Source organism: Myxocyprinus asiaticus, chromosome 27 (genome assembly GCF_019703515.2).
Source record: "Myxocyprinus asiaticus isolate MX2 ecotype Aquarium Trade chromosome 27, UBuf_Myxa_2, whole genome shotgun sequence".
Classification (NCBI taxonomy): domain Eukaryota; kingdom Metazoa; phylum Chordata; class Actinopteri; order Cypriniformes; family Catostomidae; genus Myxocyprinus; species Myxocyprinus asiaticus.
The window spans coordinates 41,394,649-41,409,540 of record NC_059370.1 but is presented as its reverse complement, the minus strand read 5'-3'; the positions used below and the strand labels follow the sequence as shown (position 1 = coordinate 41,409,540).

At 39.6% G+C, this 14,892-nt stretch overlaps 1 protein-coding gene across 4 annotated transcripts in view; it reads right to left on the bottom strand.

Moving 5' to 3' along the window:
* The window catches only part of LOC127417787 (transcriptional regulator ATRX-like), a 62,769-nt gene extending 48,289 nt beyond the window's left edge, over positions 1–14,480 (bottom strand). The window contains exons 1-11 of one of the 4 annotated variants that reach the window (XM_051658015.1): positions 14,312–14,472; positions 12,043–12,111; positions 10,935–11,035; positions 10,671–10,720; positions 9,514–9,563; positions 9,249–9,376; positions 8,717–8,836; positions 7,890–7,999; positions 7,742–7,809; positions 5,440–7,316; positions 4,835–4,901 (exon numbers count right to left, since the gene is read on the bottom strand). In XM_051658015.1, the coding sequence (XP_051513975.1) occupies positions 4,835–4,901; positions 5,440–7,316; positions 7,742–7,809; positions 7,890–7,999; positions 8,717–8,836; positions 9,249–9,376; positions 9,514–9,563; positions 10,671–10,715 (2,465 nt within the window). In that variant the 5' untranslated portion in view covers positions 10,716–10,720; positions 10,935–11,035; positions 12,043–12,111; positions 14,312–14,472. Of the gene's footprint in view, positions 1–4,834; positions 4,902–5,439; positions 7,317–7,741; positions 7,810–7,889; positions 8,000–8,716; positions 8,837–9,248; positions 9,377–9,513; positions 9,564–10,670; positions 10,721–10,934; positions 11,036–12,042; positions 12,112–13,704; positions 13,880–14,311 lie in introns of those variants that run through there. The other 3 variants (XM_051658014.1, XM_051658011.1, XM_051658012.1) reach the window with 3 other exon arrangements.
* Between the last annotated feature and the right edge of the window lie 412 nt (positions 14,481–14,892).

Here is a 14,892-nt window from a genome sequence, read left to right as displayed (position 1 = left end):
CTTGACCCTCCAACATGACAATGCCACCGGCCATACTGCTCGTTCTGTGCGTGATTTCCTGCAAGACAGGAATGTCAGTGTTCTGCCATGGAAAGCAAAGAGCCCAGATCTCAATCCCATTGAGCACGTCTGGGACCTGTTGGATCGGAGGGTGAGCGCTAGGGCCATTCCCCCCAGAAATGTCTGGGAACTTTCAAGTGCCTTGGTGGAAGAGTGGGGTAACATCTCACAACAAGAACTGGCAAATCTGGTGCAGTCCATGAGGAGGAGATGCACTGGAGTACTTAATGCAGCTAGTGGCCACACCAGATACTGACTGTTACTTTTGACCCCAAAAACTAAAACTAAAAATAAATGGTATTTTGGTGTGGCTTGCTTCTGTTTCACAAATTTGTTCAGTTTAATAGATTAGTTCAATGACCACTTCTGGACATGCCACTAGTTGGCGACAAATGAGCGTCTTATGTGCAATGAGTGAGTCACTGGCTCATTTTGAGATGTTCACAAATGAAATCTGCCAAGATAGGCTTTATAGTATTTAAGCAATATAAGAACAAAGCAGATCTATAATTTCCATTCAGTTTGTGAACTGCCGAGCATGACTTTTCATCCAAAAAGGCAACAATAATAGGCTAATAATGAGTATCAATAACGTCCTTACCTTCGCCTTCATTAAAATTTAAGGTAATAATAAATTAAAATAAATTATGAGACATTCAATCTCTCTTCATAAAGTTCTAAAATATTTATTGTAGCTTTGTCAAATAAAATCACACGTAAAAAACTTGAATGGCAGCTGTAGATCTGGCGCCAACTGTTATGGATGTGGAGAATGCCTCAAACACATTTCAACACCTGAACATCACGGCCGCACCTGAAAGGGCTTTTCGCAGTGAAAAAGGCCAATTGCATGATTGGGTCATGTGAGTTTAACTTGCTCAAGCCAGATATCAGCATTAATCCTGCCTCATATCAAGGTAAATTTCATTTTTCTGCTTACTAGATTCTGTGTGTCTATAATATAGCCTGTAATTTAACTATCCATCACTGAGATTATTGGGTTGATGTGAGAGATTATGGCAATGTTATCAATAGGGCTGTGACGTGCCAAGTGACCCTGCTTTTTTAAGTGGGTTTTTTGCATTCCTCGCATTGTTTTGAACATGTTTTATGCGCAACAATAACTCTCTCCGTCGGCATTAAGGAAAATTTAGACCCTACACATAAACTGATTTTAATGTCATTGTTTCATACATGATATTGAAAATAACTTTCATCTTTTAATTTCTGTAATCATTTCACCCTTTTATTTATTTTTTTTAAATCAGATTCATGTAGTTTACAGTATCAAAGATAAGTGATGTATTTTAAAAGTTGTCAATCACAAACACCTGTAAAATACCTATATTTTTTCATCTTTCTGGCAAACAGCCATAGAAAGGAATGTAAATTACGGTACGTGTGCTACATTTTTAAATTGCAGCATAGAGTTTTTATTATAAATGCGCATAGCTTTCACATCTCAGTACTCAATACTCGCTACTCATGAGTACTTTAAATGAGCTACTCTTTTACTCCTACTTGAGTAATTTTAGGACAGGTACATTTACTCTACTCAAACTATTTTTTAAGAAGTAACAGTACTTTTGAGTATTATTTTTCAGTACTCTTTCCACCCCTGGTCATGTGACAGCCCCTCAACATGTATAAACATCAGTTACTTGTACAAATTAATAGCTCCTTCGCCCTTTTCTCTCCGTGATGAACAAGGTCGATTCACATGCAGATGCTTAAGTAAATGAACAACATGCCTCTCTCATTCAGTCGGTCGGTACATGTACCAGGTCTTTCAGTTTGTTTATGAATGAGAAGTTTCACGAGTGCCGCTTCTCACTGTGCATTAGGGGTGTAACGGTTTGAATTTCTCACGGTTCGGTTTGTATCACGGTTTAAGGGTCACGGTTTCGGTACCTTAACTAAAAAAAAATAAAAAAAAATTTCTCTAATTATTAAATCAACATTTTAACTTAATACCTGCGCTAATACACTACATGCATCAATATAAAATGCACTTCTAACTCATCTCAAAATATATTCAATATTTGGAAGCTGTACATCACTATAGAAGAAATAAACTTGCTATTAGAATGCATACGAGAAGGGATGTTGTGAGATTTATCATCACATAGTTGTTTGGCTCCTTTTTAAATCATATTGATAACAGAAACCACCCAAATAGCCCTGATCAAAAGTTTACATACCCTTGAATGTTTGTCCTTGTTACAGACACACAAGGTGACACACACAGGATTAAATGGCAATTAAAGGTTAATTTCCCATGCCTGTGGCTTTTTAAATTGCAATTAGTGCCTGTGTATAAATAGTCAATGAGTTTAGTTAGCTCTCACATGGATGCACTGAGCAGGCTAGATACTGAGCCATGGGGAGCAGAAAAGAACTGTCAAAAGACCTGCGTAACAAGGTAATGGAACTTTATAAAGATGGAAAAGGATATAAAAAGATATCCAAAGCCTTGAAAATGCCAGTCAGTACTGTTCAATCACTTATTAAGAAGTGGAAAATCGGGGATCTCGATACCAAGCCAAGGTCAGGTAGACCATGAAAGATTTCAGCCACAACTGCCAGAAGAATTGTTCGGGATACAAAGAAAAACCCACAGGTAACCTCAGGAGAAATACAGGCTGCTCTGGAAAAAGACGGTGTGGTTGTTTCAAGGAGCACAATACGACAATACTTTAACAAAAATGAGCTGCATGGTCGAGTTGCCAGAAAGAAGCCTTTACTGCACCAGTGCCACAAAAAAGCCCGGTTACAATATGCCTGACAACACCTTGACACGCTTCACAGCTTCTGGCACACTGTAATTTGGAGTGACGAGATCAAAATAGAGCTTAATGGTCACAACCATAAGATCTATGTTTGGAGAGGGGTCAACAAGTCCTATAGTGAAAAGAATACCATCCCCACTGTGAAGCATGGTGGTGGCTCACTGATGTTTTGGGGGTGTGTGAGCTCTACAGGCACGGGGAATCTTGTGAAAATTGATGGCAAGATGAATGCAGCATGTTATCAGAAAATACTGGCAGACAATTTGCATTCTTCTGCACGAAAGCTGCGCATGGGACGCTCTTGGACTTTCCAGCACGACAATGACCCTAAGCACAAGGCCAAGTTGACCCTCCAGTGGTTACAGCAGAAAAAGGTGAAGGTTCTGGAGTGGCCATCACAGTCTCATGACCTTAATATCATCGAGCCACTCTGGGGAGATCTCAAATGTGCGGTTCATGCAAGACGACCAAAGACTTGCATGACCTGGAGGCATTTTGCCAAGACGAATGGGCAGCTATACCACCTGCAAGAATTTGGGTCCTCATAGACAACTATTACAAAAGACTGCACGCTGTCATTGATGCTAAAGGGGGCAATACACAGTATTAAGAACTAAGGGTATGCAGACTTTTGAACAGGGGTCATTTCAATTTTTCTGTGTTGCCATGTTTTATGATTGTGTCATTCTGTTATAACCTACATTTGAATATGAATCCCATAAGAAATAAAAGAAATGTGTTTTGACTGCTCACTCATGTTTTCTTTAAAAATGGTACATATATTACCAATTCTCCAGGGGTATGCAAAATTTTTAGTACAACTATATATTACAGTATACAGCACTCGTGTCAAGCGATGTCTGCAAACAGTGCCTGTTTTGTAAATGTCTTTTGACCATCATTGTTGTAATTGACTGCAAAATAAAATGTTCCCAGATAAGAAAACGCAGGGGCTTCTCTATCAGTGTTTCGTTTTTCTCCACTTGCCATTTTAAACTACACACAACGCTTGCAGAAGAGTGATGTTATCAAGTTGACCCACGTGAAACACAGGTGGAACGCATCCATTTACGGATCCATTCAGGTGCATTAGCGGAGGTTGTAAATGTGCCTGTGTGTTTGACGCTTCGTTTTCTTGACCAAAACTTGTGCTCCAGATGTGTCATTAAACACGTGCTTCCCGAACCGTACGGTTCGTTTTTTACCGAGAACGTTACACCCCTACTGTGCACATGCTGCTGTAGCCAAGCACGCAATTGACTGTAGCTGTAACCAATCAAATGATCTGCCTCGGTTGGACCGCGATTGCCAAGCACACGATTGGCTGCTACTGTAATCAATCACAAGGGTGTAAGCACCCTTAACCATTGATGTTGTTTCCCTATGTGCAGCTGCCGGCAGACAAAACGATACAAATTTGTGTATTTGACTCTTATTCCGACTCCCGATCGCTAACATGTTTTTGTACATGTAACCTTGCTAGCAACACAGTCCAAAAGTTTTATTCTACTGAAATACTTTCCAGGACAAATAATAATTTTCCAGGACATTTAGGTATTTTTCTCATTTTCCATGACTGGAAAACTGCATTGGAAAACTTCCAGGTTTTCTAGGACGTGTGGGAACTGTTTTTTGGTATCATGACAACCCTAGTTTATCGTGGCATCTTTTGGGTAGCAACCATCATCAATACAACTGTTACACAAGGGTTTAAAAAGCATAATGCTATGCATCGTATTTTTTCTCTTGCACTTGATCTGTAATGACTGGAATGACAAAAGAAACTACTTGACTAACACAACAAACATTACTGACACACTTTAATGACAGATTTGCTTTAACTGTAACCAAATTGCAAAAGATTGACTAGAACAAAACCGTGCTGCTTGTAGTACTCATCCTCAATCTCTTATTTCTGAGAAAACAGCTAGTAACCATATAAACATAGATAGCATGGTTGCTAAAAGACTGCTTAAGAATCCTACCTATTCTCAGGGTCATCATCATCATCCACCATCTGTGAGGACTCAGCCTTTAATTCAACCTCATCACCTTGACAAGTACAGATAAGGAAAAGACACTTTGATCAGCCTTAAGTTCAATAAACAGAGGCCCAATATTGATGTCAATTTTATGAAACACACAAGAGGTGATTTAATTTAACAAATCCCACCATCTAACTTTGTGGGCTTTGTAAAAATCATCTGAAAACTCTGGTTAGTGTCCTCATTAAATGAGATTTATTGAAATTTTTAAGAAATGACAACTCTAAAGTGGATCTATGTCAATAATAACTAATACATTACTTAACTGCAACCTTACAAGACTAACATCTTATTGTATTATATTTAAAAAGTCAAAGATGGTATTAGAGTTTGGCAAAAAAAATAATAATAATAACTTCAGCCTTCTGACGACATATTGCATGACACATCAACATACTTGCTTTGAAATGGCTTGCAAGCACATTTTACATTTTAATACTACTGTATATATATATCCCATAATTAACGGCCTGTTCACAGAAAGCATTAATTTCACTGTAAGACAACAGGTGATACAATGTATTTTAATCAGTTACTAAACTGACCTGATGACTGATGAAAACCATCAATACTAGCCATAACTGACTCAAGTATAGGTTTGATCTTCTGCTGATCACTGTCTTCTCCAGAGTTGGCAGCCTGCTCCTCCTCCTCTTCATCACTGGAGGAAGACTCGTCCTTCGTTTTTGCCTTTTCTTTTTGTGACTTGCGCACCCCTTCAAATGACTTTTTAGGGCCTTTCTGGCCCTCTTTACTGCATTCGTTCTCTTCCTTTTTGACACCTTTGGACGTTTTCTTCCCACCACCAAGCTTGCTCAGGTTCTTTATCTGCTTCTCGAGATCGGAGTCGTGGTTTGAGGAGTCCGACTCCCTCGCCTTCTTTTTTTTGCTGTTCCTTTTCTTTGCTTTTGAGGACTTGTCACTCTGTTCTGAATCCGAGGAGACCTCGTTGAGTTTACGCTTGGCTGGTTTCTCAGAAGAGCGGGAAGCTGACCTCTTCTTCTTGCTGCTTTTGCCTGAAGCATTCCCACTGTTTTCTGGCTCACTTTCAGCTGAGCTGGCCTTCAAACCAGCTGTCTGAAGGATTGCAGGAACTTCATCCGAGTCGGAATCACACTGCTCCTCTTCTGGGTTGCTGCTCTCTTCTTTTGCCACCGACAACCTCGATTTACGTTTCCTTTTTGCCTCCGGCGACTTGCGTAAGGGAGTGGTCTTCATCCTGGGGGAGCGTCTACTATCCAGACCCTCCTTTGGCGATATGTCACCATCCACATCTTCTGAGGGTGACATTTCTTTGCTTTTATCTCGCTTTATGGTAATTTTAAGAGGAACCGGTGTCAGCTTGACTACAAGCTTTTTACCCAGTTTAGCAAAACTCTTACTAGACTCTACAACCTCGGTATCGGATGTCGACTTCCCATCGCTGGGTTCGGTAGAGTTGCTTTCGTCTTCTTTCTTGACAGCAAGACTCTCAACCATCTCGAAGAGTTCCTCCGGGACAGAAGGCGGTATAGACACAATATCTTTATCAAGAGAAGCTTCACTAACTGGCATGGAGATATCCTCATTGTCAGGAATATCGGCTATATCCTGCTCTTTGGCTTCACTTTCTCCCGACTGGTCCTGAGTTTTGTCCGGTGAGGGAGGAAGGCTCTCCTTCATTTCAATATCAGCTGAATTACTGTCCTCTTGGGTATCCTCTTCTACCAGAGGATTTAAGTCCTCAGAAGTGCAATCAAAACAGTCTTCCCTGCCACTGAGATTGTCATTGTGGTGTGAGTTGATGGCTGTATTATCCGCAGTCTGACTGTCAGGTTGTCTTTGCTCCTCTCCATTCTGAAACTTGAGGCCTTTAGATTCAAATTCCATTTCTAGCGACTCCTCCAAAGCTGTGTGGGCCTTCCTCAGATCAGCCAAAACTGATCTGAAGGCCTTTAAGTGTCTGTAACTTACTGCACTAACTTCGTGGCCTGTTGACGTCTGTTGGAGGAACTGTACAAAAGTACGATTCAATCCGTTAGTAGTCTCGATAAGTTTTTTGGCCTTTTTGACTAACTCCTTCGGAACGGTCATCGTCTTATAGGAAAAGGCTAAAGAGCCTGCTCCGTCAGAGGAATGATCCTGTCCATTTACAGCCGTTCGTTCACGTTTGCCATGCTTGTGTTTGCGATTTTCACGTTTTGATTTGTCGTTGTCTCCCCTGGGCTTTCTAGAAGATGATTCAAGATTAAGCAAAACTTTCTCACAGGTTTTAACCAAGTCCTGCAGGGGCTCTGGGCTGCAGACGTAGCAGTGCCATTTGCTTTCCTCATTCATAATTTCAGACAGTTCTTTTCGTCCAAGGTTGCGTAGAATGCATGTCTTGCAGAAGGCATTGCTGCAGTAGTCACAGCAAATCAGATTGCCTCCCTCTGCACACCACCTGGAAAAGAAAAACGTACATGGTCACATCAAATACTGCACAACTATAAGTAGTGGTCGACCGGTATGGGTTTTTTAATGGCCGATGCCAATATCCAGAAAGCAGGGTTGCCAATAAGCCACACAATTGAATAAAGTAAATAATGTAATTTTTACATTAACGCCAAGTTGCTCCCAATGGCAGGCTAGCGCCTTGCATGGCAGCCATCATTGGTGTGTGAGTGTGTGTGTGAATGAGTCACAGTGTAAAGCGCTTTGGAACCACTAAGGTTAAAAAAGGCACTATATAAGTGCAGACCATTTACCATTTATGTAGTAAACGTTCAAATAGCGATCTTTCAACAGTTTTTTTTTTTTTTTGAAAAATTTAAAATGCATAGTGTCATACTTGCATATATATTGGGGGGGGAAATGTACAGCACCAACCTGCACTGTTCATCCATGCCATCTTCATCCTTGCTGATATCATCACTCATGTAATATTTGAAACATGACTAGAAGAAGCAGCCACATGTTAACACAAGTGATACACATACAGTAATATTTGGTTTTAAGCTTTTGGTCAGCTCTGTACCTTGCAGATCAGAACATGCAGTGCAGGATGCTGGAAGATGGAATCTCTCTGAAAATGATTCACTTGCTGTCCACATGCTGTGCAATTAAAAATATCCTTGAGGTGCTCATCTGTGAGAGATTGAATAAAAATAAAATTAATTGATTACAAATAAATGAAGATAATAAAACAGTAACATTACAACACTAAGATTCCTTGGAGATATTTCAGTTTCAGTCCACATAACATAGGGCACGTATGCACTGCATTTAAATAGTTTCCAGTAATCCCATTCGATGCAGAAACACCGTTATTTATGGTAGTGACAACAGAATTACTCCTGAAAAATGTGTGATAAGTAGCGAGAACTGAATTCAAGTCACTATTTTGGACACACAAAATCTAAGTAATGCTTAAAAAAAAAAAAAATGTAATAAAAAAAAAAACTAAGCACTTGTCTTGACTCACTTGCATATTTTGATACAGTCCCACCCACCCTGGGGTCTCGAGGTAACCCATAAATTACGGTCCAGAGAGCATGTTGTTTAAATTAGAGGTCAACCGATAGTGATTTTGGCCAATAACTAAGGTGGTGGAAAAGCCACCATTAACCGATTTATCGGCAATTTATTGGAGAATTTTCATTTTTGGGAGAACTATGCCTTTAATACTGTAGAACCAAGGTGTTCTAACTGTATCCTTCAGCACCTGCCATAGAGAAATATGGAGAAATAATTATTTTTAAAAATGATCGCCAACTATTGGCATAGATTTTTTCCGTTAACCGATAGTTCGGCACTGATTAAACAGTCCTTGAGATGATCTACAGTCAACAAAACCATACTTACCAGGACGTTTCCGTGTACCTTCCTCTTTGTTTTTATTTGATTTTCTGCTACGGAATTCCGGACCTCTGAATTCATCTTTAGTTTCATTAGCAACTGGTTCTGGCTTCACCATCACTGTGCCTGCAAAAAGGGAAGCTAAGATGTTCAGAGTGCCTCTAAAACTATATGCTTTAAGTAGCTTAATGCTGAAGTGTGTAATTTCTTTGGCAGCAGCATCACCAAGCACAACTGCAAAAATAATCACTGTTTTTAAACAGATTCCCAAGAAATCCCCCTATCGTCCATTGGTTGTACCAACGGATAGTTCCGCCCCAAACTCACGCCATTGGTTGACGATATCTTACTGTGTAAGTCTGGACGAGGCACTCAAACTGTGTGTGAAGAATGTTTTGATATCTCCACAATTTTACACGTTCAGGTGAAATCAACCTACCAATGGCATACTTATAGTTGATTCTGCATATTAATTTGTGATGCAAAAATATACCAAAAAAACACATTAGCTTAAAAAAAGTCAAAACAGACGACTCACCTTGTGGAAGCTTACTGATATCCAAACTACTCTGTGTGCTGTCATCTGCCATGCAATGTTCACCTCCACTTTCATTAGCACACTCAGAGTCATTGATGGCTGTGTGCTTGGTCACAATAGAAGGTTTTCTGATATTTACAAAAGAGGGGAATTACTTTTATAATCCTCACCCCAAAATGATTCTATTTCATCCATCACAATTACCAACACAAAACTGCATCACAATCATGCACTGGGTTATAGTTTACAAAGAGTGAAACCGAACCTTTTTGAGCGTGAAGATGAGGGCTTAGTCATTTCTGAGGAGCAACCAGGCTGAAGAAAACATAAATAAGTTTCAGTAATGCTGCAATTCACCGAGTGTAATGCAAGTAACATCGGCATTAGAAATGAAAGGCAACCATTAAGGCCCCAGCACACTTACGACGAAGTGCTTCTTCACTCAGAGCCGAAAAGACGTTCGAAACTTGAGCAATGACATTCTGCTTGCGAACATTCAGACGCTAGCCACACCGCTGGGGATGCGTTTAGAGGAGCATTAAAAAATTAGGACGCTCAAGACTACATGTTAAACATCAACTGATATGACATTAAAATGTGTTATCAATGACTATATGCCTCATTCTGAGAAGAATTCACACAAGACCAGTAAAAGAATCTGTTTAACTACTTGATGATGATTTAAAGTAATATATATGCTCAAGATAATATGTAATTTGTAATGTTTACCTTTTGCATTCATGTTGCTAATGCACCAACACTCTATACGTGGCCATTATATTTGCCGATTACACTCCGTTTTTGTATTTTATGATGACACTGATACTACAGCAAAGATGGGTGAATAAAAGAGTGTTAATGGGTAGAATACAGAAAAAGAATGATGACAGGCATATCTTACTTTGGGCAGTTGTGTGAATGGCTTCCAGCTGCAGACGGCTCATGAGTGAATGGCCACTTGTATGAGTAGATTTGATTCCTTTTGTAAACTAATTAAAGAAAAAAAAATCGTCACCTGACATGTTCTTGGAAAATGCGAACGATCGGTCAGATGTAGGCAAGTTTGCACCAGCTCACTAATAACTCTGCACGCCGGTATGTTCATGTTGACTGATCTTAACTGACTGAATAAGGATTAGTTGTTGGCCTCAAAGTAGGTTGAGCTCCAGGTCAAACATACCGCTGATGTGGACCACAGGCAGCAAGAAGGTGTTTAGCAGCCATACGAAGTTGTTCGCCCTGGCGAGCTGTTATGCACCACCAAAACGAACTCGATTCTCATATTCTTTTTGGACAGATTTTGTTCTAAATAGCATCACACACATTCATTCTTCGATTTCGTAGAAAGTGTGCAGGGGCCTTTATGGTAAACTGCAAACACAGATGTAAATCATAAACAGGCTTTGTAGTACATTAGCCTACCTCATTCATTGTGTCATCCGGGATGTTTAAGTCATTGGTGGCCATTTTACCTGCAAAATGGAAGAGATAAAAATTACACTCTAAGGGAATTGTGGGGGGGGCACAATGCAAATATTAGAAGAGAATAAATTGACTTGTTTTGATGTAGCTCTACTACTTTACTAATTTTAAATATGGTAAACACAATTTTCACTGTTAATGGTGTATTATCAAAAAATGCCAAATTATCAAACATTATTAGTCTCATGTTAGTATTATCTTTACCTCTGGAAGTCTCATCAACTTGTGATTCAAAGCTTTCGTTCTCTGGAGATTGACCCAAGAACTCATGAAGTTTAGTCACTAGTGTGTTCAGCTTACTGGACCTGAAAGAAACACAATATAGATAACACAACAGATTGACTCTTAATTGCTTAGGCCTATTTTCATTTCTGATTAAAAAAACAAAATGTAGGCCACTGGTGGTGTCCTGGAATAATGAAGTCTGTTCACTCTTTGCAAGAAAACTCTTGAAGTCAAGGAGTTCCAGATGTCAAAGATTAGACTTTATTGAACAAAGCAACAAAGCAGAGATGCCAGCTGATCATCTGACTATCCCGTTCCAAACTCTAATTTTTATACATTTCTGTTATCATCTTTTAGCCGATAAGCATACATTTCTGTTATCTTACATTTATGCATTTGGCAGATGCTTTTATACAAAGTGACTTACAGTGGCCTTATCACAGGGACAATCCCCCCGGAGCAGCCTGGAGTTAAGTGCCATGCTCAAGGACACAATGGTGGTGGCTCTGGGGATCAAACCAGCAACCTTCTGATTACCAGTTATGTGCTTTAGTCCACTACACCATCACCACTCCATCTTAGCCAATAGGCATGCATCCCCACCTTATCTGTTTGCCACAATTAGTTATCAGACCTTCTGACTTCTTTTTAATAGTGAAATCCTGGCAACTAGTCTATTTTTTAAAAAAAGAACATTTAATCCCTTTTATCAAGAAAGTGTACATTTCATGTAAACAGAATAGAGTAGTTTGACTAATGACTGTATCATCCAGTGATTGAGGAATGCTTTCTCTACTGTGTACCATTCTGTAAAATATTGCTGAGGTAAGATACGACAGCATATGAGCAACCTTCAGGGTTTCCCATAGCATAGTCATGTAGGCCAAGCAGCCTTCAGTTTTCCTGGTTTACATAATGCCCAGGCTACTCTACAAATATTTGTTATATGTTTAATAAAAAATATACTACAGTGGGTCATAACTATAATATAGAGCACAACAGTCAGGTTCCAAAAGTAAAAATCCCATTCATTTTCTCTATAGGGGAACTGATTATTAACAACATAATTTTTTAAAGACAGACCTACCGTCTGCCCTTCCTCCGAGGTTGTTAATCAATGGTATATTCTTCTGAAGCCATCAGTCCATGTTATTTCCTATTAATTTTAAAGAAATCATGTTTATTAGTGGAATTTCTGGTGAAGAACTACACTACCCATGATCATGAAGAAAAAGACCCACCAATCAGAGAACTGCAGCAAGCAATGCACGCCAAAAGAGCTCTGCAGCGACCGCCCAATTCTGTGGCGCACTGTGAATGATGCAATCAAGTCTGCCTTCATACAATCTCAAGCTACTTAGCCTATATGTTGCATATATCAGAATTAATGTATCATGTTCATAACTTATAATCAACTTTAAATCAATAATTTTATATTTTTAATTGTTTTTTACTTTATTCACAATGCTTCATGGGATTGTAGTTCAGTCCCTCATGAATAACGCTGAGTACACAGTCTTGTACCTTTATCTTTTTGTCCAGCTTTCACATGCTTTTTTTTGCTTCAAATCAAAGATTGTAACATTGTGATTCACCCATTTGGTTGGTTTGGTTCATGGCTTTTATGAAATACCTGTTGAACAATGACCTTTCCAGTCATTTGTGAATACCTGATGATGATTTTTAAAAATCATTAAATAGATATCATCTCACAAATCGAAATTTTAGCCAATTCTATATATTTCAGAGTACCTGAACTAAAAAAAAATAAAAATAAAATAAAATTTTAAAAAAAAGTGTATAGGCCTATTTGCTACAGAATCTTTTATGCCTTAAGATTTTTTTTCTAGGCTTGGATATCACACTGTTTAAATTCCCTTATGTTTTCAGGTTTTCCGTGATTGTGGGAAACCCGATAACAGAAACATAAAACCGAAAAGAAATATAAAATCATGTAGAATTTAAAAACTAGTTGACAGATTTTTTTTTTATGTCTTAAAATTTTTTTTATATGTCAAACTCAGGGGGTGGTTCCTACCTATAAGCACGCATACCAGCCAAAAAATAAATAAAATAAAAAATAAATAAATAAACAAAAACGATTAAATATATGTGTGTGGTTTTTTAAAGGTAATTTCTGTAGCAGCCGTTGATTGACATGTGGCGTCATCAGTCTGCTATTAGCGCGCAGTTCACGCGACTGACTGCGTGTTACACAACAGCCGGTATCAGGAAGGTGCACACTGATTAGAGCTACTTTATAAACAAACCAATCGGTTCATGCCTGTTTCTACGCATATCACCTTAAAATAGGGGAAATGTCATCATAATTAAGAACATAAAACAACAACAAATACAGCCGTTTACTGATTGATCACTGTTCTTGGCTGTGATACGCAAACGTTTTTAAACTTCTTTGACAGTTTGTTTTCCTTTCGGTGCATGCGTTTATTTTCACAGCAAAGCACAGCGGAAAACACAAGGACGATGCATAAATCTCCATGCATGTGAATACACCCATTTTTAATGAAGTACTGAAAATATGGAAAAAGGCCTAGCTGAAAAATAAGACCAATTGTGGATTCATACTTAGGGTAAATAATGAAACTGCCTGTAAAAGAAACGCAGAACATTTCGCTAGCACTACAACAACAGCCATAAAAAGAGCCGATGCTCTCACCCAGCTAGTTTTCTAGCAGGTATGACAAAAGTATGCATAACCCGGCTACATCCCTAACCACACACCTACCTTAAGATCTCGGCGGTCACTTCACGCGCAGGTCTGTGATAAGTTGTGCCAGCTTGTCGCCGCGTGGAAAGGTGTTTAATGCATGCAACCCGTTCCGTTTTATGTGATGGTAGGGTAAATACTGTTTTCTTGCTGATCAGGGCAGACAAAGCGAGAGCGCCATCTTGCCGGATGACTGGAGACGCGCTAAAATGGCGCACGCGATTCTCACCTCGTGAGCGCGAGCTCTGAATGCACTGCACGCGAATGTACAAACGCGATCTCCCGCGTCTTCTTCATATGACATACGAAGATCTTGTATAATGCACATAAGAATGCATGCATTTAACGTAGAGAAAGTTGCGCCAATGAGAGGAAATTAGGGCATGAGTTCAATACTGGCGTGTGCTATAACTGTGCAAAAATCACGCCTTTAGAGTCCAAATAATCTCATGAGCACAATTTACCCAACAAACATGGCATTGCATTTTGCGCACGATCAGTATCTGTCTAACTGCACTTCAGACATACTCAGTTCATGCATGTGCAGGTGAGATTATTCTGTTCTCCGGTACATTCCATCTCTGATTACACTGCAGCAGCAGACGCACTCTCAACAGTAACATACCTGCAGATATCAGTGGTCATTTCTTCCCCTTTAGATACATGCAGTCTCTTCTAAAACATAAGGGTTTCAAAATATGATTTTCCAGATGCAGACTAAAAGAGCCTGTTGATGTTAAACAATGCCAGGATACATGTTGATGTAGCGTTCCTTGCAGCTGATTGGCTCATTCTTTCCCAAAAGCGCAAACCAGGAAGAGAAACTCACTGATTTGCATATGTTCTCTGCGGATGTATCCTCTGTTCCCTGTGACTAAGGGAACGAGACATTGCGTAGCCTTCTTATACGACCTAGTTGAAACCTCTCTACAATAACGCCAATATTATTTTTTTATCCTCCCCTTTTTCTCCCCAATTTGTTATGCCCAATTCCCAATGCGCGCTAGGTCCTCATGGTGGCGTAGTGACTCGGTGGACGATTCTCAGTTGCCTCCGCGTCTGAAACCGTCAGTCCGCGCATCTTATCACGTGGCTTGTTGAGTGCGTTACCGCGGAGACATAGCACATGTGGAGGCTTCACGCTATTCTCCGCGGAATCCACGCACAACTCACCACGCACCCCACCGAGAGCGAACCACATTATAG